This window comes from Salmo salar, chromosome 09, assembly GCF_965601325.2.
Source record: "Salmo salar chromosome 09, fSalSal1, whole genome shotgun sequence".
In the NCBI taxonomy this organism is placed as follows: Eukaryota; Metazoa; Chordata; class Actinopteri; order Salmoniformes; family Salmonidae; genus Salmo; species Salmo salar.
Window position 1 is genome coordinate 13,039,715 of NC_138299.1, and position 27,831 is coordinate 13,067,545.

Sequence of the window (27,831 nt, forward strand, 5' to 3'; positions counted from 1 at the left end):
ATCAGATGGGTTTGAAGGAGGGTTTAGAGGTGAGGGAGCTCTATGGAAGGAGGTCTCCAGATCTGTTCTACTCTCCGTCCCTCACTGGCAACCCTTAGCTGAGCAGGACCAGAGGAGCTGGGTTGTTTATGTGTGTGTCACAGATGGTAATTGGTCACAGCTCATTCCAGCTCCCATTACATTGAGCTGTGTTAAGTAGGAAACTGTGTTAGTGAGTGTTAGTGTGGCCCTGTTTAGTGATGTTGATTTGGTCTATAAATAAAAAGATCAGACAGAGAGCCCGTGTGTGTGTGTGTGTGTGTGTGTGTGTGTGTGTGTGTGTGTGTGTGTGTGTGTGTGTGTGTGTGTGTGTGTGTGTGTCTGTGTGTGTGTGTGTGTGTGTGTGTGTGTGTGTGTGTGTGTGTGTGTGTGTGTGTGTGTGTGTGTGTGTGTGCTTTTATCAAAAGCGACTTAGTCATGCCTGCATATATTTTCATATGTGTAGCTCCAATAGGAATCGAACCCACAAAACCTGCCGTTGCGTGCACACACACACACACACACACACACACACACACACACACACACACACACACACACACACACACACACACACACACACACACACCACACACACACACACACACACACACACACACACACACACACACACACACACACACACACACACACACATACTTACTTCCCTGGTGATAGGCATATTGGAGTCATAGTGGACGGCTGGCCTCAGGCTGCAGGCTTTATATATGTAGGAGAGTGTCCGAGTGAGGATGAATGCCTTTTCACCCTCAGTCATCATTCTGTTTGACGTTATGAATAGGGAGAGAGAGAGGTGGAGAGAAAGAGAGACGGGGAGAGAGAGAGGAGGAGAGAGAGGGGGGAGGGGTAGGAGCTGAGAGAGAGAGGGGGAGAGAGAGGGAGAGCAGGGGGGAGAAAGAGAGATGGATAGAGGGAGAGTCAGGTAGAGAGAGAGAGAGAGAGTGAGAGCGAAAGAGAGGTAGAGAGGAAGAGAGAGGGAGGGAGAGAGAGGGAGTGTTCTCAGCTCATTTATATCAGGCATATCATTTATTGCTGTACTCAGGACTGTGTGTAGAATGGAATAGAATGTGTGGGTGTATGTGTGTGTGTGTGTGTGTGTGTGTGTGTGTGTGTGTGTGTGTGTGTGTGTGTGTGTGTGTGTGTGTGTGTGTGTGTGTGTGTGTGTGTGTGTGTGTGTGTGTGTGTGTGTGTGCATGTATGGTATGTGTGCTTGTTTGTTTGTTCATTTTGTTAATTTATTGCTGTGGTCAGGTCTGTGAGTGTCTGCAGGCTGTAGGTTTGGTTAGGAGTCTACTGGTGAGGCCTGCCAGCCACTGAAAACATCCCTCCCCCTCCCTCCCTCCCTCCCTCCCTCTCTTTCTATCTGTCTCTCCCCCCTCTATCTCTCATTTTCCCCATTCTCTCCATTTCTTTCTCTCTGTCTCTAGTTTCTCTCTCTCTCTCTGATCAACTTGGTTAATGAGTTTTGCCTTTGTCTTTCTTCTTCTGCTAAACCAAACAAGCAAACAAAGTCAGGCAGGAGAAAGACGTTTCTGTTTGTTCAGTTGGCTGTTTTATTCCTCTGAACAGAGAGCTTCAACGTGCTCAAATATGTGTGTGTGTCTGTGTATGTGCATATAAGCTTCTGCATTGTTTGCTTTACTTACACTACCATCAGAATCAACCACAGCGTCTTTCAGCTCTACAGTCCTGTGCAGTGTCTAAATGTAGTGATAGCAATCCATATGAATTACTGAAATTACTGAAATCATTTAACTAACCACCTCTTTCTTTCTCTCTCTGTAGGATCCGTCCTTCTCCCTGCTCCTCCACGACAAGCTTCAGGTGCCCAACAGCTCTGGGCGGGCCTGGAATGAGCGTGACAGTCGCTGTGACGTGTGTTCCACCCACCTGACCCAGCTGAAACAGGAAGCAGTCCACATGGTGCTGACCATGGACCAGTGGGACTTGTCCCCCAGCTCGCCCCCCACCCTGCCCAGCCACAGTGGCCCTCCACAGGGCCCCACAGCCCCATGGGACTGGGCCTACCTCCCTTCAGCCGCAGCAGCCTACCCCCATCCCCGTCCAAACCCACACCACCCTACCATGCCTCCAACGTCCTCTACTGCGTCCTTCTCCAGCCTCAGCCATGCTGCTTCCAACCCCAGCCCAGGTGCAGCTTCTGTGGGTCAAACATCCACCCATGCAGCCTCTTCTGCGCCAGCCCCGGCGTCCTCATCGCCGTCTCCATCCCCGGTGCACCAGGGAGGGTACCCCCGCCAAGGTTCCAAGCCCAGTTCCCTAGGAGTAGGCCTCGGGGTGGAGAGGAGGAACGGCTCCCCGGCACACTCCAGTAAGACCACCGGTGTCCAGTTGGCCCAGCCGCCCAACAGCCCGGGTAGTAACGGGAACGGTTCTGGTAGCGGAGCAGTGCTGAGTACAGCAGCACTGCAGGCTCACCAGTACATGTCTCGCACCAACGGAGGAGGAGTCACACTCTACCCCTACCAGGTATGCTATGTCTGTGCGTGCTTGGGATTGCGTGCGTGTGGGATGATAGACTTTCGGAAACGCAAGAAGATGGGTCGTTCCACGAATAGAGTACATTTTGCGTCCCTTTGATATTTTACATGCGAACTGTGCACCAATATTGCATTTTTTTCATCTTGTTATTTTCCATGAAGTGCCCTTTAATATAGGCCACGTGGAAAATTGTATACATCTGAAGATGACTATTTATTTAATGTGATTAGTGATTCATTTACGTGTGTCCCTCATTTTAAGGTCAACCCTGTTACGTGAACTGAACTCTTGTTTTAATATGGTGAATCGATTCCTCTTAAAATGATTATTTCAAAATAAACTATGAACAGCCAAATCATAGTGTAAAAGCAGGTGAGCGGTTTCTACTCATTTTGGCCATTTTCTGGTGTTTTGTGGTGAAAAACTGAGTGCGTTGAGCATGATATTTTCAACCCCGTTACCCATAGATAGATAGACTAGACTTTTTTTTAACAATTGAAAAACAACTGAGAAGCTCGCATTCAATCACTCAATTGCCCCTCTCTGTTGCACACAACAAGCTTCCATTCCATTCATCTCATCGACCAGCTGGCTCTCTCTATGTCAAACCGTCTGGTTTTACAGAGATTCGGAACAGGACTTCACTGGAAGTCTATGGCAAAAGCGGTTGAAACAAACACTGGTTTTAATTGGCTGATCTCTCAGTCCATCACCGTCTAACACAACCCTTAGAACCTCCTCCCTACATTGTGGACTTCAGAGTGCGAACAGCGCAAGTGTACTAAACAAGGAAGTGAGTTTCGGAAATATCTGAAAGTACACGTCTCAGAAATTGTTTTCACATAGAAACGTTAAATGCCCTAACTCAATAGCACAGTGTTAACAGGTTCTACGCGCCAGCATTTGGAGCCAGGGGAAAAGGTTACCATTCCCCCTGTCACAACAGCATTTATGGCTGATTTTAGATGAAAGCCTCAACCCTGCTACAGTCCACCTTATTACTTTAATGGCACGTTATTGGCACTTACTTTAGTCAAGTTGAAGTTGAACATGTGCTCTTTAGGACATCATGTAGAAATTTGGTGAAATTCATAGTTTCTTTTGACCAAAATGTACTCTGTTCGTGGAACGAGACAGATAGAAATGGAAAAAAGAGATCAAAATAAAATAAAGCCGGGAGAGCATCCAAAACGTTTGTATCTGGAAATAGTGCTAGCACAAAAGAAAATGTGGAATGTTGATGTTCTGTGTCAGGCTTTGGAGGCCCATTTCAACAGGGATTGACCTTATTTTTCAAAATGTCTCCCTCTATTTGTTGACCAAAAAGAGAGGAGGAACTGTGAGGTTGAACTGAGGTTATGTCTGTCCACTGTCCTCACTTGTCCTCTGAAATCCAGTCGCAGTCTGTCCCGAGTGCTGAGTCATGTACGGTGGATTAGATTCTATAATTGGCCCTGATGATGTGTGTTAGCCATGGGGGTCAGACAAAGTGTGTGTGTGTGTGTGTGTGTGTGTGTGTGTGTGTGTGTGTGTGTGTGTGTGTGTGTGTGTGTGTGTGTGTGTGTGTGTGTGTGTGTGTGTGTGTGTGTGTGTGTGTGTGTGTGTGTGTGTCTGTGTGTGTGTGTGTGTGTGTGTGTGTGTGTGCATGCGTGTTTGTATGTGTGTGCGTGTGTGTGTGAGTGGAGGCTGTCCCCAGAGTGGTTAGAGTGGTAACTAGAAGGAAGGTGAGGACACCTCTTGGAACAAAGGCTTCTGGGAAAGGACAGCCTTGAGGCTCTTAACAAAAATTGTAATTGAAAGAGAGGGGGCGGATTAGGAAGAGAGATACAGTTGAAGTGGAAGTTTACATACACCTTAGCCAAATACATTTAAACTCAGTTTTTCACAATTCCTGACATTTAATCCTAGTAAAAATTCCCCATCTTAGGTCAATTAGGATCACCACTTTATTTTAAGAATGTGAAATGTCAGAATAATATTAGAGAGAATGATTTATTTCAGATTTTATTTCTTTCATCACATTCCCAGTGGGTCAGACGTTTACATGCACTCAATTAGGATTTGGTAGCATTGCCTTTAATTTGTTTAACTTGGGTGAAATGTTTAGGGTAGCCTTCCACAAGCTTCCCACAATAAGTTGGGTGAATTTTGGCCCATTCCTCCTGACAGAGCTGGTGTAACTGAGTCAGGTTTGTAGGCCTCCTTGCTCGCACACACTTTTTCAGTTCTGCCCACAAATGTTCTATGGGATTGAGGTCTGGGCTTTGTGATGGCCACTCCAATACCTTGACTCTGTTGTCCTTAAGTCATTTTGCCACAACTTTGGAAGTTTGCTTGGGGTCATTGTCCATTTGGAAGACCAATTTGCGACCAAGCTTTAACTTCCTGACTGATGTCTTGAGATGTTGCTTCAATATATCCACAAAGTTTTCCTTCCTCATGACGCCATCTATTTTGTGAAGGCACCAGTCCCTCCTGCAGCAAAGCACCCCCAGAACATGATGCTTCCACCCCCGTGCTTCACGGTTGGGATGGTGTTCTTCAGCTTGCAAACCTCCCCCATTTTCCTCCAAACATAACGATGGTCATTATGGCCAAACAGTTCTATTTTTGTTTCATCAGATCAGAGAACATTTTTCCAAAAAGTACGATCTTTGTCCCCATGTGCAGTTGCAAACCGTAGTCTGGATTTTTTATGGCGGTTTTGGAGCAGTGGCTTCTTCCTTGCTGAGCGTCCTTTCAGGTTATGTCGATATAGGACTCGTTTTACTGTGGATATAGATACTTTTGTACCTGTTTCCAACAGCATTTGCTGTTGTTCTGGGATTGATTTGCATCTCTAGGAGACAGAACGCGTCTCCTTTCTGTGCGGTATGACAGCTGCGTGGTCCCATGGTGTTTATACTTGCATACTATTGCTTGTAAAGATGAACGTGGTACCTTCAGGCATTTGGAAATTGCTCCCAAGGATGAACCAGACTTGTGGAGGTCTACAATTTTCTTTCTGAGGTCTTGGCTGATTTCTTTTGATTTTCCCATGATTTTCTATGGGATTCTGTGCCTCCAAAGAGGCACAGAGTTTGAAGGTAGGCATTGAAATTCATCCACAGGTACACCTCCAATAGGTACACCTCCATCCACAGGTACACCTCCACCTCCACCTCAAATGATGTCAATTGGCCTATCAAAAGCTTCTAAAGCCATGACATCATTTTCTGTTTAAAGGCACAGTCAACTTAGTGTATGTAAACTTCTGACCCACTGGAATTGTGATACAGTGAATTATAAGTGAAATTATCTGTCTGTAAACAATTGTTGGAAAAATTACTTGTGTCACGCACAAAGTAGATGTTCTAACCAACTTTCCAAAATGATAGTTAACAAGAAATATCTGGGGTGGTTGAAAAATGTGTTTTAATGACTCTAAACTAAGTGTATATAAACTTCCGACTTCAACTGTAGAAGCAGGAGGAAGGAGAGAGGGCATGTGAGGGAGAGGGAGAGAGATATGCAGTTTAGTGCTATTGCTTTATCTTCTGATTTTGTGTAATATAATTCATATCCTGGTAATGAGGACTCTAGAGAACTCTCCTGTCGCACCCCTGTTCCCCCTCATCTCCTTCCTCTCAACCCCCATCTCACTCCCACACTTCCATTTCTCTCATCCCTCATCTCCCTATATATCTATTTTGCTCTCATCTCCCCTGTTCCCCCTCTCTTTCGCTCTCATCTCCCCTTGTTCCCCCTCTCTCTTGTCTCGTTTCTCCCCCTCTCTCTCCTGTTTTACACCCAGTGGTGTAAAGTACTTAAAAATTCTTTAAAGTGCTACTTAAGTATTTTTTGGTGGGCTATCTGTACTTTACTTTACTATTTATATTTTTGACAATTTTACTTAACTACATTCCAAAAGAAAATAATATACTTTTTACTCCGTACATTTTCCCTGACACCTAAAAGTACATTTTGAATGCTTAGCAGGACAGGAAAATGATCAAATTCACCCACTTATCAAGAGAACAACCCTGGTCATCCCTACTGCCTCTGATCTGGTTGCCACACCATGATCTGTTTCACCTGTCCTCGTTATTGTCTCCACCCCCTCCAGGCGTCGCTTGTTTTCCCCAGTGTATTTATCCCTGTGTTTCCTGTCTCTCTGTGCCAGGTCGTCTTGTGTATTGACTTGTAAGTCAACCAGCGGTTTTCTTGTTCGCCTGCCTTTGCTATTCTCCTTTTTCTTAGTCCTTCCGGTTTTGACCCTTGCCTGACCATTCTGCCTGCCTTGACCTCGAGCCTGTTTGCCATTCTGTACCTCCTGGACTCTGAACTGGTTTTGACCTGTTGCCTGTCCACGACCATTCTCTTGCCTACTCCTTTTTTGGATTATTAAACATCTTAAACTCCAACCATCTGCATCTGGGTCTCGCCTTGTGTCATGATACTGGCGGACTTACTAAACAAAAATGCTTCGTTTGTAAATTATGTTGGAGTGTGCCCCTGGCTCTCCGTAAATACAAAAAAAAATTGAAATCTGGTAAGCTCAATAGGAATTTGAAATGATTTGTACTTTTTATTTTAATACGTAAGTATACAGTAGCAATTACATTTACTTTTGATACTTAAGTATATTTAAACGAAATACTTTTAGACTTTTAATAAAGTAGTATTTTACTGGGTGACTTTTCACTTTTGAGTAATTTTCTATTAAGGTATCTTTACTTTGACTCAAGTATGATGTTTGAGTACTTTTTCCACCACTGCGTACACATGTAGCCCTTTTTCCTCCCCCCCCTGTCACATTCATCCCTTACACCCCTTTTGCATCCTTCATTCCCTCCTTCCCTCCCTTCCCCCACTCACTCATTTGAACAACTCTCCATCCATCCCTCCTTTTCTCTCCTCCGTCCCCCCTCAGCCCTGTCTCAAGGTCACCTTTCTGAAGCCCGCCTGGCACACTGCCCAGGGTGCTGCTGGAAATACACTGTGTGTGTGTATGTATGTGTCCATGTGTCCGTGCAGGCATGGAATAGAGGCAGGAGAAGATATAGGAGTCAATTTTATTTCTTCCCATTGCTGTTATTTTCTCATTTTCCTTGAGAGTGCTGAGAGGGCACAACGCCCAGTCAAAGAGACATCATTCACCCATTGTCTTCACATTATAGTGTAGTAGCGTTAGACTGTAGCATAGCCTCATGATATTAAGAGAAAGCTTTAGCAGTGTATAACTGCTGCTGTCTAATGAGGAAGGGTCCTGCTAGCGGTCAAGTGCTGGCACCCGATCGAGTAGCCACACGCACACAAACGCACGCATGTGCTTGTGTGCATGTTTGTGTGTCTAGACGGAGAGGGAGCTAGGGAGAGGAAGGGAAGAGAAGGGGAGAGAGATCTGTAAAGAAATTGTTCCCTTTATCAGGGGATGACATTTAAAGAGTGCTGATACAGCGATCTGAAGTGAGCCTTCTGGCACAAAATGGCTGCCGAGCTTCATCCATCCAAGTGGGACAACATTATATTAGTGGTGAATCAGATGCCCCCCCATACAATGTAAAGCACCTTAAGACCTACGGTCAAAAACACTCTATGAATCACTATATCCATTAGTGTTATGAATATGTTTTATGCTTCTCATTGTTGATATAGAACATGGGTGGCCAACCAATGTTTCTATCAATAGACCTTTGTCAGGGCTTAGGTTTAGCCACACATTGCGGAGAATCCAAAATGTGCTGGAGTTTCTTTTCCAAACTGCAGCCTATAGTGTAGAATACATCTAGCATGGTTGGTAGTGTTGTGTAGGATGAATACCTTCTTTCAGGAAGCACCATATGGAAACAGGCTGAGGAGGAGTATTACAGTCATATGGTTTCATTTGAACCTCTCAGATGTATTCCATTCCATGACAGTGGTCAGGATGTACACAGGACGCCACAAACACACAGTCACAACACAATGGACATCGTTTTCAATTCCGTTTTATTCTCCAGATCTGGGTGACTATGTCTGGGGCACATGAAACAGAGTGTGATGAGTAAGCCTGTCTGAGAGCTGAAGACTTGCGTTGGCTCCCAGAGCCTGTTTGGTGGTGCTGACTGTCAGAGTGGTGAGAAGTGGGCAGGGCGTGTTAGGCTTGAGTTAGTTAGAAGGACACGACACAACACAACACAACACAATGTTTACGATCAAACCATGCTAAAATCTCTTATGAACTCCCCTCTCGCTCTCTCTCTCTCCTCTTTCTGTCTCTCTCAAGCCCCACCTATCTGTTGTCCGTATCTCCCTTCCATCTCAATGAGTCCTCTGTGTCCTGTGTCTCTGTCTGTTTTTCATTACTGTTTACTTTGGCCCTGTTCGGTTTCTCCTCCCCCCTTCTCTCTCCGTTTTGTCATCCCCCTTATGCTTTTTCTGATCCCTGCCCATTAATTTTCTTCTCTCTCTCTCTCACACACACATTTATATACACAGACAATCTTAAAGACACAGACAATCAAAAGGCAAAGTGAAGCTAATATTTGAAGACTTTATGTTGTTAATGACTGCTTATGGGTATCTTCATGTTACTGTTCTCATATTTTACCAACATTTCTGAAAATGTATGTATAACTTGGAATGAAGCCCTTAATTTCTTAGTTCCATCAATCAGATTTACAACAGGTGTCCAGGGGCAGGGATATGGGGATAGGGGCGAGGGGTTGATTTGAGACTGGTCCTCCTGGAGCCTCAAGCAGTAAATACACACTGTGCCTCTGTTTTATAAGGGGAGAAATACACTGATTTACACACACACACACACACACACACACACACACACACACACACACACACACACACGCACACGCACTCGCACACACACACACACACACACACACACTATTCTTGTGATTTACGTACCATTGTACGGTAGTGCTGGCAGGATATAAAGAAGCATAATTAATAATCCATATCTGTATTTCAAGGCTGTAAGTGCCAAATCTATAAGCACACACACACATACACTGCGACAAGCATAAACATTACATAAAAATGCATGGAGGGGGAGCCAAGGACACCCAGGGTGGCCGTTGAGTTGCCTGCTGTGTGTGTGTGTGTGTGTGTGTGTGTGTGTGTGTGTGTGTGTGTGTGTGTGTGTGTGTGTGTGTGTGTGTGTGTGTGTGTGTGTGTGTGTGTGTGTGTGTGTGTGTGTGTGTGTGTGTGTGTGTGTGGTAATTGAGGTCTGTCCTTGGTGTGTAGCTTGAGGTGTTGGAGCTAGCTAGGGACAGCCACAGCAAGCCAAGTAGACAGTGCAGCTGATATTCAGTCTGCCAGCATAGAAATGTGTAGCTGCCATCTTAGTTACACAGTGTTTTTCGGGTGACACAGTGTCTTCTATATAAAAGGGGAACACACTCTACCCTTCAAGAGAAATAGGTAGGATGGAAAAGAGCGAAGAGACGGAGGGAGGGAAGAAGGAAGAGAGGGAGGGAGGGAAGAAGGAAGAGAGAGAGAGAGAGAGAGAGAGAGAGAGAATGAGCAGAGTCTTGTGTTACCCAGTCTTATCTGGTGATCAGTTAATAAGCTCCTGTCTGAGAGAGATCAGAATACATCCAGGACTTTTCATCTTGCCGTTCACTGGGCCATCTGGGTCGGCAGAAGGGCATGGAAGGGCACAGTTAAGGTGTGTGTGCGTGTGTCCGTGCACGTGCGTGTGTCCGTGCGCATGTGTGTGTGCATGTGTGTGCGTGCCTCCGTGCGTGTGTGAAGGACATTGTTAAGGTCGATTTGATCAACACAATCAAGAGGAATAATCAGATCTCTATCACATCTGGCTCAGAGGGAGAAGGAGGGAGGAGATGTAAAGAGAGGGAGAGGATAGAGCTAGAGAAAGAGAGAGAGAGAGAGAGAGAGGGGAGGATAGAGCGAGAGCGAACGAGAAGAGGAAGAGAGAGAGAAAGAGACAGAGGGGGATAGAGAGAGAGAGACAGAGAGTGTGAGAGAGAGAGACAGAGAGTGTGAGAGAGAGAGAGAGAGAGAGAGAGAGAGAGAGAGAGAGAGAGAGAGACATAGAGAGTGTGTGTGAGAGAGAGGCAGAGTTGTGTGCCAGTGCTTACTGCTTTGTGGTATGGAGTTGACAGATGGTGAAGGGTGGCAGGCAGGTCTCCCTCTGGTCTGACTGGCACTGTGCCACCAGTGGGAGGAAAACATGTTATTTTCTCTCCTAAAACCCAACTGAGAAGTGTACTTCCTCCTGACTTCTGTTCACACGTCCGTCTGTTGCAGTTCCAGGCACACGACATGTGTGACCATCTCTCTCCCATGTCCATGTCCCTCCCTCTCTCTTTTGTGTTATTATTGTTGAATAACGGCTAACTGTCTGTGTGTGTGTGTGTGTGTGTGCGTGCGTGCGTAGATCTCCCAGATGATATCTGATGGGTGTCGAGAGGGTGTGACTGAGGCAGTTCTGAACCGCTACAACGCCGATCGCCCCTCATCCTCGCAGGCCCCTCCCACTCTGCAGGTTAACACGGTAGCGCCAACCACCACCTCTGCCGCCGCGTCCTTCTTCGCCAGGTAAGAAAAAAAGTGGTACACCTTTATACAGTATAAACGCACAGACAGACAGCTGGACACACACAGATGGACGAACAGACACCCTGACACATGTCTGCAGAGGGCCTCAGCCCTTTGAGGAAAGAGAAGTGTATGTGTTTGTGTGTGTGTCTGTGTTTGTGAGGCCTTGTAACCAGCTCTATATTCAGTAGACATACATAAGTTACATAATCAATAATAGAGACATTGAGAATGACAGTACATCAATAAAACACACACTACGCACGCACGCACGCACACACACACACACACACCCTAGTACAGTCGTCAATAATTCAAGGCGATACATGAAAAACTAACGTCAGAACATTAATACCTCAGTGTCTGTCAGTTATTAAGATATCTTGGTCGACCTCTTCCTCATCAAAAATGGTCTCCTCGATACTCACAGATCTCGGCAACGATGCACCTCAATTCAATGGACATCAATTACATTTTACTGGATTACTTAATAATAACATCACATCTGTGCGACATTGATATTTTCCCTTCAAAGTTAGTCTAAGGAAGTAAAATAGCAGTGGACGAGACATTGGTAGTAACCTAAATGCTCAATACTTACAGTTGAAGACGGAAGTTTACATACACCTTAGCCAAATACATTTATACTCAGTTTTTCACAATTCCTGACATTTAATCCTAGTAAACATTCCTCGTCTTAGGTCAGTTAGGATCACCACTTTATTTTAAGAATGTGAAATGTCAGAATAATAGTAGAGAGAATACATTTTTTATTTTTATTTATTTCACCTTTATTTAACCAGGTAGGCTAGTTGAGAACAAGTTCTCATTTGCAACTGCAACCTGGCCAAGATAAAGCAAAGCAGTTCGACACATACAACAACACAGAGTTACACATGGAATAAACAAACATACAATCAATAATACAGTAGAAAAATCTATATACAGCATGTGCAAATGAGGAAGGATAAGAGAGGTAAGGCAATAAATAGGCCATGGTGGCGAAGTAATTACAATATAGCAATTAAACACTGGAATGGTAGGATGTGCAGAAAATGAATGTGCATGTTGGGGTACTGGGGTGCAAAGGAGCAAGATAAATAAATAAATAAATAAATACAGTATGGGGATGAGGTAGATTGGATGGGCTATTTACAGATGAGCTATGTACCGGTGCAGTGATCTGTGAGCTGCTCTGACAGCTGGTGCTTAAAACTAGTGAGGGAGGTAAGAGTCTCCAGCTTCAGAGATTTTTGCAGTTTGTTCCAGTCATTGGCAGCAGAGAACCGTAAGGAGAGGTGGCCAAAGGCAGAATTGGCTTTGGGGGTGACCAGCGAGATATACCTGCTGGAGCGTGTGCTACGGGTGGGTGCTGCTATGGTGACCAGTGAGCTGAGATAAGCCGGGGCTTTACCTAGCAGAGACTTGTAGATGACCTGGAGCCAGTGGGTTTGGCGACGAGTATGAAGCGAGGGCCAGCCAATGAGAGCATACAGGTCGCAGTGGTGGGTAGTATATGGGGCTTTGGTGACAAAACAGATGGCACTGTGATAGACTGCATCCAATTTGTTGAGTAGAGTGTTGGAGGCTATTTTGTAAATGACAACGCCGAAGTCGAGGATCGGTAGGTTGGTCAGTTTTACTAGGGTATGTTTGGCAGCATGAGTGAAGGATGCTTTGTTGCAAAATAGGAATCTGATTCTAGATTTAATTTTGGATTGGAGATGTTTAATGTGAGTCTGGAAGGAGAGTTTACAGTCTAACCAGACACCTAGGTATTTCTAGTTGTCCACATATTCTAAGTCTGAACCATCCAGAGTAGTGATGCTGGACGGGCGGGCAGGTGTGGGCAGCGATCGTTGAAGAGCAGTTGGAGGCCACGGAAGGAGAGTTGTGTGGCATTGAAGCTCATCTGGAGGTTAGTTAACACAGTGTCCAACGAAGGGCCAGAGATATACAGAATGGTGTCGTCTGCGTAGAGGTGGATCAAAGAATCACCAGCAGCGAGAGCGACATCCTTGATGTATACAGAGAAGAGAGTCGGCCCGAGAATTGAACCCTGTGGCATCCCCATAGAGACTGCCAGAGGTCCGGACAATAGACCCTCCGATTTGACATTCTGAACTCTATCAGAGAAGTAGTTGGTGAACCAAGCGAGGCAATCATTGAGAAACCAAGGCTGTTGAGTCTGCCAATAAGAATGTTGTGATTGAAAGAGTCGAAAGCCTTAGCCAGGTCGATGAAAACGGCTGCACAGTAATGTCTCATCGATGGCGGTTATGATATCGTTTAGGACCTTGAGCGTGGCTGAGGTGCACCCATGACCAGCTCTGAAACCAGATTGCATAGCGGAGAAGGTATGGTGAGATTCGAAATGGTCGGTAATCTGTTTGTTAACTTAGCTTTCAAAGACCTTAGAAAGGTCTTAGATATAGGTCTGTAGCAGTTTGGGTCTAGAGTGTCTCCCCCTTTGAAGAGGGGGATGACCGCGGAATCTATCCAATCTTTGGGAATCTCAGACGATCCGAAAGAGAGGTTGAACAGGCTAGTAATAGGGTTTGCAATAATTTCGGCAGATAATTTTAGAAAGAGAGGGTCCAGATTGTCTAGCCCGGCTGATTTGTAGGGGTCCAGAATTTGCAGCTCTTTCAGAACATCAGCTATCTGGATTTGGGTGAAGGAGAAGTGGGGGAGGTTTGGGCAAGTTGCTGTGGGGAGCGCAGGGCTGTTGACCGGGGTAGGGGTAGCCAGGTGGAAAGCATGGCCAGCCGTAGAAAAAGGCTTATTGAAATTCTCAATTATTGTGGATTTATCGGTAGTGACAGTGTTTCCTAGCCTCGGTGCAGTGGGCAGCTGGGAGGAGGTGCTCTTATTCTCCATGGACTTTACAGTGTCCCAGAACATTTTGGAGTTTGTACTACAGGATGCAAATTTCTGTTTGAAAAAGCTAGCCTTAGCTTGCCTAACTGCCTGTGTATATTTGTTTCTAACTTCCCTGAAATGTTGCATATCACGGGGGCTATTCGATGCTAATGCAGAACGCCACAGGATGTTTTTGTGCTGGTCAAGGGCAGACAGATCTAGAGTGAACCAAGGGCTATATCTATTCCTAGTTCAACATTTTTGGAATGGAGCATGCTTATTTAAGATGGTGAGGAAGGCACTTTTAAAGAATAACCAGGCATCCTCTACTGACAGGATGAGGTCAATGTCATTCCAGGATACCCCGGCCAGGTCGATTAGAAAGGCCTGTTCGCTGAAGTGTTTTAGGGAGCATTTGACAGTGATGAAAGGTGGTAGTTTGACCACAGACCCATTACAGATGCAGGCAATGAGGTAGTGATCACTGAGATCTTGGTTGCAAACAGCAGAGGTGTATTTGGAGGGCGAGTTAGTTAGGATGATATCTATGAGGGTGCCCATGTTTACGGATTTGGGGTTATACCTGTAGGTTCATTGATAATTTGTGTGAGATTGAGGGCATCAAGCTTACATTTTACATTTTAGTCATTTAGCAGACGCTCTTATCCAGAGCAACTTACATTTCATTTCATGCCTTTTTTTTTCTGTCCCCCCCATGGGAATTGAACCCACAACCCTGGCGTTGCACACACCATGCTGTTGTTGCAAACACCATGCTCTACCAATTGAGCCACAGGGAAGATTGTAGGATGGCGGGGGTGTTAAGCATGTCCCAGTTTAGGTCACCTTGCAGCACGAGCTCAGATGATAGATGGGGGGCAATCAATTCACATATGGTGTCCAGGGCACAGCTGGGGGCAGAGGGTGGTCTATAGCAAGCGGCAACGGTGAGACACTTGTTTCTGGAAAGGTAAATTTTTAGAAGTAGAAGCTCGAATTGTTTTGGTACAGACCTGGATAGTAAGACAGAACTCTGCAGGCTATCTGTGCAGTAGATTGCAACACCGCCCCCTTTGGCAGTTCTATCTTGGCAGAAAATGTTATAGTTAGGGATGGAAATGTCAGGGTTTTTGGTGGTTTTCTTAAGCCAGGATTCAGACACGGCTAAGACATCCGAGTTGGCAGAATGTGCTAAAGCAGTGAATAAAGCAAACTTAGGGAGTAGGCTTCTAATGTTAACTTCTCAGGGCTACGTGGGACGCTACCATCCCACCTGCGGGACACACTATTCAACAGCCAGTGAAATAGCATGGCGCGAAATACAAAACATAAAAAATCTCATAATTTCATTTTCTCAAACAATCAACTATTTTACGCCATTTTAAAGATAAGAATCTCGTTAATCTAACCATATTGTCCGATTTCAAAAAGGCTTTACAGCGAAAGCAAAACATTAGATTTTGTAAGGAGAGTACATAGACAAAAATAATCACACAGCCATTTTCCAAGCAAGGACATGTGTCAATAAAACTCAAAACACAGCTAAATGAAGCACTAACCTTTGACGATCTTCATCAGATGACACTCCTAGGACATTATGTTACACAATACATGTATGTTTTGTTCGATAAAGTCCATATTTATATCCAAAAACAGCATTTTACATTGGCGCCTGATGTTCAGAAAATGTATTCCCACCAAAACGTCCGGTGAATGTGCACATCAATTTACAAAAATACTCATCATAAACGCTGACAAAATATATAACAATTATTTAAAGAATAATAGATAGACTACTCCTGGATGAAACCGCGGTATCAGATTTTAAAATAGCTTTTCGGAAAAAGCACATTTTGCAATATTCTGAATACATAGCTCGCCATTACAGCGAGCTATACTGACACCCGCCAATTTCGGGGCAACCTAAACTCTGAATTAGTATTAGAAATATTGAATTACCTTTGCTGATCTTTGTCAGAATGCACTCCCAGGACTGCTACTTCCACAAGAAATGTTGTTTTTGTTCCAAATAATCCATATTTATGTCCAAATACCTACGTTTTGTTCGTGCATTCAGGTCACTATCCAAAAGCATGATGTGCGAGCGTAATTCGAGACACAAAAAGTCAAAATGTTCCATTACCGTACTTAGAAGCATGTCAAACGCTGTTTAAAATCAATCTTTATGGTATTTTTAACGTGAAATTGCGATAATATTCCAACCGGACAATAGCATATTCATTCAAGAAGAAAAAGAAGGAACAGCGTGCTCGCGTGATCGCGCATATCCAATCCAATTTTTGCCAGGCAGGCCACTCAGTAACTGAGCTCCTATACTCTGCCCAGTGACAGGAGAAGGCTCAAACCACTTTCTGAAGGCTTTAGACAGCCAATGGAAGCCTTAGAAAGTGCAACGTAACCCCACAGATACTGTAGTTTCGAAAGGGACTAGAAAGAAAAAACACAATTCTCAGATCCTCCACTTCCTGGTTGACTTTTTCTCAGGTTTTTGCCTGCCATATGAATTCTGTTATACTCACAGACACTATTCAAACAGTTTTAGAAACTTCAGAGTGCCTTCTATCCAAATCTACTAATAATATGCATATTCTCGTTTCTGGGCCAGAGTAGTAACCTGTTTAAATTGGGTACGTTTTTCATCCGGCCGTGACAATACTGCCCCCTATACCCCAACAGGTTAACATGCATGAAACCAAGGGTTTTACGGTTACAGACGTCAACAAATGAGAGCACCTGGGGAGTAGGAGTGGAGCTAGGCACTGCAGGTCCTGGATTAACCTCTACATCACCAGAGGAACAGAGGAAAATTAGGGTAAGGGTACGGCTAAAGGCTATAAGAACTGGCCGTCTAACACGTTCGGAACAGAGAGTAAAGGAAGCAGGTTTCTGGGCACGATAGCATAGATTCAAGGCATAATGTACAGACAAAGGTATGGTAGGAAGAGAGTACATTGGAGGTAAACCTAGGCATTGAGTAATGATGAGAGAGATATAGTCTCTAGAGACATTTAAACCAGGTGATGTCATTGCATATGTGGGAGGTGGAACAACATGGTTGGTTAAGGCATATTGAGCAGGGCTAGAGGCTCTACAGTGAAATAAGACAGTAATCACTAACCAGGACAGTAATGGACAAGGCATATTGATATTAGGGAGAGGCATGCGTAGCCAAGTGATCGTATGGGTCCAGTGAGGGGTTGGGCTGGCTGGGGACACGGCGATTCAGACAGTTAGCAGGCCGGGGCTAGCAAGCTAGCAGGCCGGGGCTAGCGAGCTAGCATAATGGCCTTAGAGGGACGTCGCGATGGGGGAAAGTCTCTTTTTGCCTCCTCGTGCGGGGATGTCGATAGACCAGTCGTGGAATTAGTAGGGTTCCAAGTAGCAGAGGGGTCCAAGTCCAATTGGCAAAATGGGTATAGCAGTCCAAGAAACTGGCCGATGGATCAGCTAACAGTCCAATATGCTATAGATAGCTAGCAGGCCGCGGTTAGCAGAATGGGCCTTTAGGAGACGTAGCGCCTGAGGGGCCTGTTGGGATCCTCGGGCAGATTATGTCGGTATTCCAGTCGTGAAGGATCGGCGGGGTTCCGTCCCCCGTACCGGCAGTAGGAGGGGTCCGGATATTGTAGCCGAGGAGTGGGCTTCAGGAGTAGCCCAGGAGCCCTAGCCAGGAGATGGGTCTAGCATGGGCTAGCTCCAGGGTAGTTGGTGCTTGCTCCAGACCGGAAACGTTAGCCAGGAGTAGTCAACCCGGGTTGCGGTTAGCTTGCTGCCATGATCCAGATGAAAAGGTTCAGAATTTGCGGTAGGAATCCGGGGATATGGAGAGAAAAATAGGTCTGGTATGCTCTGGTTTGAAACGCGTTGTACAAACTGGCGAGAGCTTTCCGAGCTAAAGGTTAGCTGATGACCGCTAGCAGTGGTTAGCTGACTGATAGCTGGTAGCTAGTTAGCTAGCTAGCTTCAGTTGAGGTATTCCAGTTCGGAAGTAAATAGAAATACTTTAGAAAAAAAAACAGATCCACGCTACATTGGGTGACGCGGGTTGCAGGAGAGTATTTTGAAGTTGAGGTTTAGGAAAAATATTAAAAAGAATGCAAAGAAAAATATATAAAAAGATATATACATGGGACGAGACAAGACAAAGACGTCTGACTGCTACGCCATTTCGAAATCTTTAGTAGTGAATGATTTATTTCAGATTGTATTTTTTTCATCACATTACCAGTGGGTCAGAAGTTTACATACACTCAATTAGTATTTGGTAGCATTGCCTTTAAATTGTTTAACTTGGGTCAAACGTTTTGGGTAGCCTTCCACAAGCTTCCCACAATAAGTTGGGTGAATTCCTCCTGACAGAGCTGGTGTAACTGAATCAGGTTTGTGGGCCTCCTTGCTCGAACACGCTTTTTCAGTTCTGCCCACAACTTTTCTATAGGATTGAGGTCAGGGCTTTGTGATGGCCACTCCAATACCTTGACTTTGTTGTCCTTAAGCCATTTTGCCACAACTTTGGAAGTATGCTTGGGGTCATTGTCCATTTGAAAGACCCATTTGCGACCAAGCTTTAACTTCCTGACTGATGTCTTGAGATGTTGTTCAATATATCCACCTCATTTTCTTTCCTCATGATGCCATATATTTTGTGAAGTGCACCAGACCCTCCTGCAGCAAAGCACCCCCACAACATGATGCTGCCACCCCCGTGCTTCACGGTTGGGATGGTGATCTTTGGCTTGCAAGCATCCCCCTTTTTCCTCCACACATAACGATGGTCATTATGGCCAAACAGTTCTATTTTTGTTTCATCAGACCAGAGGACATTTCTCCAAAAGTACGAACTTTGTCCCCATGTGCAGTTGCAAACCGTAGTCTGGCTTTTTTATGGCGGTTTTGGAGCAGTGGCTTCTTCCTTGCTGAGCGGCCTTTCGGGTAATGTCGATATAGGACTCTTTTTACTGTGGATATAGATACTTTTGTACCTGTTTCCTCCAGCATCTTCACAAGGTCCTTTCCTGTTCTGGGATTGATTTGCACTTTTCTCACCAAAGTACGTTCATCTCTAGGAGACAGAACGCATCTCCTTCCTGAGCGGTATGATGGCTGCGTGGTCCCATGGTGTTTATACTTGTGTACTATTGTTTGAACATATGAATGTTGTACCTTCAGGCGTTTGGAAATTGCTCCCAAGGATGAACCAGACTTGTGGAGGTCTACCATTTTATTTCAGAGGTCTTGGCTGATTTATTTTGATTTTCCCATGATGACAAGTAAAGAGGCGCTGAGTTTGAAGGTAAGCCTTGAAATACATCCATAGGTACACCTCCAATTGACTCAAATTATGTCAATTAGCAATAAAATGCAAATAAAATGCAATAAAAATGCAGAAAATATGCAATAAAATGCTAATTAATTACTTATAAATCATACAATGTGATTTTCTGGATTTTTGTTTTAGATTCCGTCTCTCACAGTTGAAGTGTACCTATGATAAAAATTACAGACCTCTACATGCTTTGCAAGTAGGAAAACCTGCAAAATTGGCAGTGTATCAAATACTTGTTCTCCCCACTGTAGGTGCATATTGGTATGGATAAAGTGACTAGGATAGATAATAAGAATAAGACAACATTTTGATATAGATGGGGTTTATGACTTTGTGGCAGTGTTAACTAGCGACGACCGTATACTTGGCCGCTTTGCCATGGATCAAATAAAAATGATCCATTGGATAATCTGTCAAGTTTCCCTTATGTTTGAGCTAGTCTGCATTAAATTGAAATATGGTAATTTTATAAATAATACAATTGCATCTGAGAACCACGCTCCCCCCATCTTCGCAAGACAAATTAGTTTTGCATGGCCCAATGCCACTGTTGTGCAGGGTTTGCTCATTTTTGACCATTCCATTGATCCTAAAGAGAAATCTCCACTCACCCGGGGAACCGCTCCAAACCGTTCAATAGCTAGCCATATTACTGGAGTTTATATTATTTTTATTTCTAGTCCGGATTTGTGGCCAGAATTTTGATAATCCATTGATATATAGCTAGCTAGCTTAAATGATAAGAGAGAAAAAATAATATAGCTATTTGATCATGTCCGTGTGCATGTCCAAATATTAATGACGTCTGGAATCCTACACGGCTTCACTGGAATTATCAAACGGCAAGAGTCAGACAAACATCAAGCCTCAACATGTCAACAGCTCATTTAGGCATGGTTTAGCTGATCTCATAACAAGTAGGCTGGTAGTCTTTTTCTGAAAAATGATTTGCACCTGACATAAAGTATGCCTGTCTTAACTGAAATGCTGCTCACATAACTTTCATTAGCTGGCTAAGGTTAGCATGCTAGCTAGTTACACTGACAGCTGTCAGTCAGTGCCCTATGTGTTGTTATTTCTCTGCTACATGTGGAAATCACAACAACGTTCCCACCCCCAATTCCTGAATACCCCCAATTCCAGAATTAGCAGCATGTGTCACTCTTCGAGGTGGAACCTAAATGAGAATTTCCGCTCTAGGACAGGAATTACTCGAAAAAGGTGAGGCAACTTCCTCTGAGGTGGGCCTTTGAGTCCCGATCTCTGATATCTCCATCCTGACACCATTAAAATCAAATAAAATTGTATTTGTCACATACTTCGTAAACAACAGGTGTAGACTAACAGTGAAATGCTACACACACAGGGTACCAGTACCGATGTGTAGGGGTATGAAGTAATTGAGGTAAATATGTACATATAGGTATGGATAAACTGACTAGGCAACAGGATAGATAATGAACAGTAGCAGCAGCGTATGTGATGAGCAAACCCAAATGTAATCTGCTGAAATTGTTTCTATTTTCTGCGCCGATTTCTGTTGAAAATCTGCGGAATTCTGCAGAAAGCTTTTTTTGACCCTAAAGTACTAACATTATTTAATAACTTTTAGAACATTGTTTTAAGTATTCAGATCCCTTCCCTTTTGCCACATTTTGCTACGTTACAGCCTTATTCTAAATTGGCTTATATAAATGTTTTTCCTCATCAACCTACCCCATCATGACAAAGCAAAAACAGATATTTTAGAAATTTTTGCAAATTTCTTAAAAATAAACAACAGAGACACCTTATTTCCCTACGTATTCAGACCCTTTGCTACGAAATTGAGCTCAGATGCATCCTGTGTCCATTGATCGTCCTTGAGATGTTTCTACAACTTGATTGGAGTCCACCTGTGGTAAATCCAATTGATTGGACATGATTTGGAAAGGCACACACCTGTCTATATAAGGTCCCACAGTTGACAGTGCATGTCAGAGCAAAAACTAAGCCATGGTGTCGAAAGAATTGCACTAAGAGCTTCGAGACAGGATTGTGTCGAGACACAGATCTGGGGACATGTAGCAAAAAATGTCTGCAGCATTGAAGGTCCCCAAGAGCTCAGTGGCCTCCACCATTCTTAAATGGAAGAAGTTTGGAACCACCAAGACTCTTCCTAGAGCTGGCTACCCAGTCAAACTGAGCAATCGGGGAGAAGGGCTTCGGTCAGGATGGTGACCAAGAACCCGATGGTCACTCTGACAGAGCTCCAGAGTCCCTCTGTGGCGATGGGAGAACTTTCCAGAAGGACAACTATATCAGCAGCACTCCCCTATTCAGGTCTTTATGGTAGAGTGGCCCGATGGAAGCCACTCCTCAGTAAAAGGCACATGATAGCCCGCTTGGCGTTTGCCAAAAGGCACCTAAAGGAATCAGACCATGAGAAACAAGATTATCTGGTCTGAGGAAACCAAGATTGAACTCTTTGGCCTGAATGCCAAGCGTCACGTCTGGAGGAAACCTGGCACCTTCCCTATGGTGAAGTATTGTAGTGGAATGTACTGTGCGCTGGGATGGCGCTGGGATAGACCCTCCCTGCTTGTTTCTTCAGAAAGGTGGAGAACTTGGGCCATTTCTAAAGAGGTATATCTGCTTCGATTAATGTTCTTGTGAAGTTCAAGATGAACACCTTTCTGTCAGCTGTGGAGGGGGTCTTTGCCAGACAGGAGGCCAGGGTCTGTGTTCTTGTAGAAAATAAAGAACAATGTTAAATTTAGCAAATTAAGTATTCTCAGGTTGAGTTCAATAACAGCCCTACAGTGGATCTCAAGCTTTGAAGCTAAGCAATCTCTCTCCTTAAGCAACACACACACACACACACACACACACACACACACACACACACACACACACACACACACACACACACACACACACACACACACACACACACACACACACACACACACACACACACACACACAAACAGCCCAAAAACCAGACAGTATGTCTCATACACACACAGATATTTTAAAACAATGAGAGTAGTTAGCAAAAAATAATATTGCTGCTTTTATAGTTATTTCCCAACATGTCACTTGCTTTGATAGCTCCACCACGCCACTTTTGGTAACTTGTTAGCTACTAGCTGCTAGCTAGCCTAAATGGCATGATGGAGCTGGAGTGACAAGTTGGGAAGCTTGCCAGGCTAACGTTAGCTAGTAAACTTCCCACCCCTATCTAGATACAGACAAACATTTAATTATCAAGAACAGATATTAGCTAGCTTGAGCAAAACTACTAGCTAGTTAATATATCTGTAGCTAGCTAAAGCATCAGAATGCTTACCTGGTCCACTAGCCCTCCTATTGTTGTGTCGGAGTGACCTCAGGTGCTCCACTGCAGTTTGACGCTGTATGTAGCAGATTGAATTCTGACAGTCTTTGCAGAAAAGTACTCCTCCATCCTCGTACAGTTCAGCTGGAAACTCCCTGTCCCTGTCCCTGGCTTTTATTCTGGACACCAAGTGTTTACTCCTCAGCTCCTCTACTGTAAATCTGGGCATTTTTAGCAACATAATGTTACTTCGTTCCTCAGACAGCTGCTATTCACTCACTGAGCCTCCTGCACCACTCACACAGCTGAGGGGCTACAGTTGGGAGAGTGGGACATCTCTGGCTACACTTTTGGGTGATTGAAATACATGAAAATGAAATGAAAATGCAAGTTCAGCATCAAGTGAATTTTAGTTCACTTTTCTATCAGCTGGCAGTGTACTTTTCGCTTTAGATTCCTATGCGTTCCATTTTGAAATTCTGCAGATTTTCATCGGAATTCTGCGTGCACTGATTCCGTGCGGGCCTGGTGATGAGTCAAAAGAGATTAGTGTGAAAAGGGTCAATGCAGATATTCTGGGTAGCTATTGGCTAACTATTTATTAACTAACTATTTAGCAGCCTTATAGCTTGGGGGGTAGAGACTGTTCAGGGTCCTGTTGGTTCTGGACTTGGTGCATCGGTACCGCTTGCCCTGCGGTAGCAGAGAGAACAGTTTATGACATAGGTGACTGTAGTCTTTTTTTAAGGCCTTCCTCTGACACCGCCTGGTATAGAGGTCCTGGATGGCAGGGCCATTGATGGAGAGAGAGTAGGATAGCCTTCCCTGTAGCTCAGTTGGTAGAGCATGGTGTTTGCAACGCCAGGGTTGTGGGTTCGATTCCCACGGGGGGCCAGCAAAAAAAAATGAATGAAATTGTATGAAATGTATGCATTCACTACTGTAAGTCGCTCTGGATAAGAGCGTCTGCTAAATGACTAAAATGTAAAAAAAAAAAAAATGTAAATGTAAAATGAAAGAGAGAGAGACAAAGAGGGAACTTTGACTTTTTGTCTTTCTTTAATGATACATTCTCATTAAACAAATATCCCCTATACTGCATACTCACCTTGCCCTCTACCACACGATACAACACCACAAATCACAATAACCATCTTCCCCAGCTGTACAGACGGCCCCACCGATGCACCATATCTCCTGAAACATCTCCACACTTTTTATAATTTTATAGAACTCAAATTCCACCCTATGGCACGCAGAGACCATCCCATTAAATAATAGTAAAGGGTCTGTTATCCCCCCACCTTTGACCTTGTCTAGCCAAATTATCAATTTTGCCTGAGTAAACAGAAAATTCAACAACACACATTTGGACTTTTCCTTATTCGAATACCTGTACCCCATTCTAAACATTCCGACAGTAAATTCCACCGCCAACCTCTCACATAGACATTCCAACAAAGACATTAATGGCATTAACCTGGCACACACAGAAAACACATGATGCACAGTTTCACTCATAACACAGAAGGACACCCCTGTCCGACTCCCGGTTCAACCCGTACCAACCAGCTGTTAGTGGCCAGGGCTCCATGTAGAACCCTCCACTGGAGGTCCCCTGACCGCTTTGGTACTAGGGGTTTGTAGATCCCCTCCATCTAAAACCCACCATATTCTCCGCCCCACATACCCCCTGCCACTGATGTGCCCTCACTCCTGTTAGGCTCCTAATATTCCTTACCTTAATGCAGAGGTTGTAGAGAGCTTTACCTCCCACCCGGTCAAACTTCCCCAGGCTCGGAGTGTTAAAATCAAACAAGTCCTCCAGACCCACTTGCCAGTCCCCAGTCTCTGCCACCTGCAGTGGCAGAAACATTAGTGGCCCCTCCCTTTTTGACCCCTCAAACAACCCCCTTACCGGCTCAGACAGTGCCTCCTGGATCTCCTCCAGGAATCTCTCCAGCAGCCTAAGAGACGTTATTCCTGTTTGTTGTGCCAGGACTTCCGGGGTGTTCCACCCCTCCTCCCCCAGCAGCTGCAGGTCACCCGGCCTTAGTAAACCTGCTGCCATCAGTTGCCTCTGCAGGGTGGCCGACTGAACCGATCTCAAAAGGATGGCTGGGTTGTGGAAGATAGGCTCCTCCCACACCCACAACCCAGGCTCCACACCCCCTTCTCGTATGGGCCTTAGCAGCTGCCAGGCCCTCAGCACTGCAGAGTAAAAATCTGTGAGACCTGCTCTACTCAACCTCTCCAGCCTCATGAGGTACAGCTGCCAGTCCAACCCTAATCCGCCAGCTCTCCTCAGCAGCGCGCATGCTGGTTCCCTCCAGCCGACATCAGTATGGTACAGGGGGGTTAAGGACAGATGCTGCCAGGTTTTTGATTATCAGCACCCTCCCTCTATATGAAACTTGGGACATGAGCCACCTCCACCTGGCCAGTCTTGACACCCCCTCCCAGTTCTGCCTGACCCACCTCGCCGAGCCCAGGTACACCCTCAAAATGTTAAGCCCTTCACAACCCCACTGCAAACCCCCTGGAGGCAGAAGAGGGGCCCTATACCTCCATGCCCCACATAACAGAGCTTTGCTCTTGCCCTAGTTCATTTTAGTTGACAAAGCTCCTTTATACACCTTCAGACTAGTCTCTAGTGCCTGCATATCCTGCCCATCCCTGACCATCACAGAAATGTAATCTGCATACACCGACACTGCTATGCCTGTCAACACATCCATGACTGTCCAGCACACTCCCTGCAGTCTCCTGTGTAGGACGCCCCAGAAAGACTCAATGGCTAGTGTATATAACTGCCCTGATAGAGGGCATCCTTGTCTACTGCCCCGCCTCACCCGGACTGGCCTACTGAGCCCCCCTCCCACCTTGACCATACATGACGCCCCAGCATACAACAGCTTCACACAGGCCACAAACCTTTCCCCAAACCCAAACACAGACATCACATTAAACAGATACTCATGGTCCACTCAGAGTCCAGATGGGACTTCAGTCTGCTAGCGAGGACCTTGGCAAATATCTTGTAGTCCGCACAGAGCAATACCAAAGGACTCCAGTTCTTAAGTTCACACAAGTCCCCTTTTTGGGCAGGAGAGTCAGAACGAGGTACTACAATATCCAGTACTATGTGTATGCAGTAGAGAGATAGAAAGAGAGAGAGACAGAAAGAGAGAGAGAGAGAGAGACAGAGAGAGAGAGAGAGAGAGAGACAGAAAAATAGAAAGAGAGGGAGAGAGAGACAGAGAGAGAGAGAGACAGAAAAAGAGAAAGAGATGGAGAGAGAGACAGAAAGAGGTACTACAATATATAATAGTATGTATATGTAGTAGTCTATTTAACTGTGTTGTACGTTAAATCATCTCTGGTATCTCCGCGGCAGACACTATGTCTGTAACTGTTTCCTCCTGGATGTTTTGCAGACTGTTCCCTCCCTGTGTGTTCTCTAGACTATCCTCCCTCACACACTGACGGGCAAACTTCTTCTGGCAATCTCGCTGTCAAACTGTTAAGTGCTTATACTCATAATGTATATTATAGAATGCACTAAGTTATGGTCTATATACACTATGTGCCACATACGTTACGTCCTGTATAAACATTACATTGTATTGTATACACACTCTCCATAGCTATCAGGCTGCGTCAGACACTGTAAATGTTTCATTTAATGGCGAGGTGAGCTAGCTGGGGGAAAGATATACTGAATACAATAGACACGCACGTGCTCGCGTGCGCACAAACACACGTACACTCACACACATACCTATGAGGTACGACACTCCATAACTCTATTTCGGAAATTCATTTTGCTCCCTCCCAGGAATGTTATTGATTCCCGGTTTTCATCACTCTGTCTCGGTTTCCCCTTTGGCTCATATGGGAGAGAGGGAAGGGACGTGAAGGAGAGGGAGAGACAGAGACGGAGAGGGAGAGAGAAAGAAGGAGACAGAGACGTGTGTGCCTGCGTGCGTGTGTGATTTATGAGTGTCATGCTCCTGTGTAGCAGACAGTGTTGGCTGTGTTCAAGCTGTAAAGCAGGTGAAAAGAGATGGAGGTCGTAAATCGTGTGGAGGTGTGGAATGGGGGGGTACGATTGTGTGTGTGTTTTTGTGTTTCTGTCTGTCGCTCCTGTGTCTGACAGGTAACAAGGCCACTAGTCCATTAAACCAATTTAAAATGAAGGATTCTGGGAAAAATATAATTGCCACACATAGCAGGTGTTAATGGTAATGCCTGGTTAAGTTACCTACTGCAGTAGAACCATATACTGTTTGATACGAAACTCCTCTCAGATGGCTGGCAGGTGTTTATGGTAATGTTTCAGCTGAGTGGGTGGTATTTCACAGCCACTTTACAGAGATCATATGGTGTAGGAGAGACATAACACTACCCAGGGATTGAAAAACTACAGCAGTTCTCTCACTCTCTCTCTCTCTCTGACTTTTTTTTCATACTCTCTCCTTTCCTCTCTTGCACCATGTTTTGACTCAGCAAACAGTCTCTCTCGCCCTCTTTTTATGCTCTTTAACCTTTTTCCTCTCATCTCATCCCTCTCCACCCTCCATTCATCTATCTTCCCCATTCTGTCCTCTTCAGTGGTGTGTGTGCGTGCGTGCGTACGTGCGTGCGTGAACACCAGTTGTGAATCAAGGGAAAAAGGAGAGAGACACAAAGCAGAGACTTGGTGGACATCAACCCCTGTTATGACACCTGATACATTATAGCGAGAAGCAGAGAGGGAGAGAGTGTGAGAGAGAGAGAGACAAAGAGAAAGACAGAGAGAAAACGTGAGCGAGTGAAAGAGAAGGGGATGGAAGGAGGGGGGAAAAGGGGGAGGAAGGAGGGCAGGTATGGATAGACAAGGGAGAGAGACATGAGCTCAATGAGGCCGTCGACTGCTATCTGAGAGGTGTAGGAAAGCCTGTTGTCCTTAGATGTTGCAAAGTGTTTGGTTTGGGCACCATGTTTGGCTAGAGACACAGATTAAATACTATTGGTGGAGAGGAGAATGCACTGGATAATTTACTCTATGCTGGGGTAATATCCAACGGACACACACACACACACACACACACACACACACACACACACACACACACACACACACACACACACACACACACACACACACACACACACACACACACACACACACACACACACACACACACACACACACACACACACACACACTGTAACTGTGG

General features: G+C 45.0%; 1 protein-coding gene across 2 annotated transcripts in view; it reads left to right on the plus strand.

Annotated features, from left to right (window-relative positions):
- Positions 1 to 27,831, plus strand: part of LOC106610711 (kinesin-like protein KIF26B) — a 146,837-nt gene that overhangs the window by 44,810 nt on the left and 74,196 nt on the right. For both annotated transcript variants that reach the window (XM_014210210.3, XM_014210212.3), the window contains exons 3-4: positions 1,825 to 2,529; positions 10,922 to 11,082. In XM_014210210.3, the coding sequence (XP_014065685.3) occupies positions 1,825 to 2,529; positions 10,922 to 11,082 (866 nt within the window). The remainder of the gene's footprint in view (positions 1 to 1,824; positions 2,530 to 10,921; positions 11,083 to 27,831) is intronic.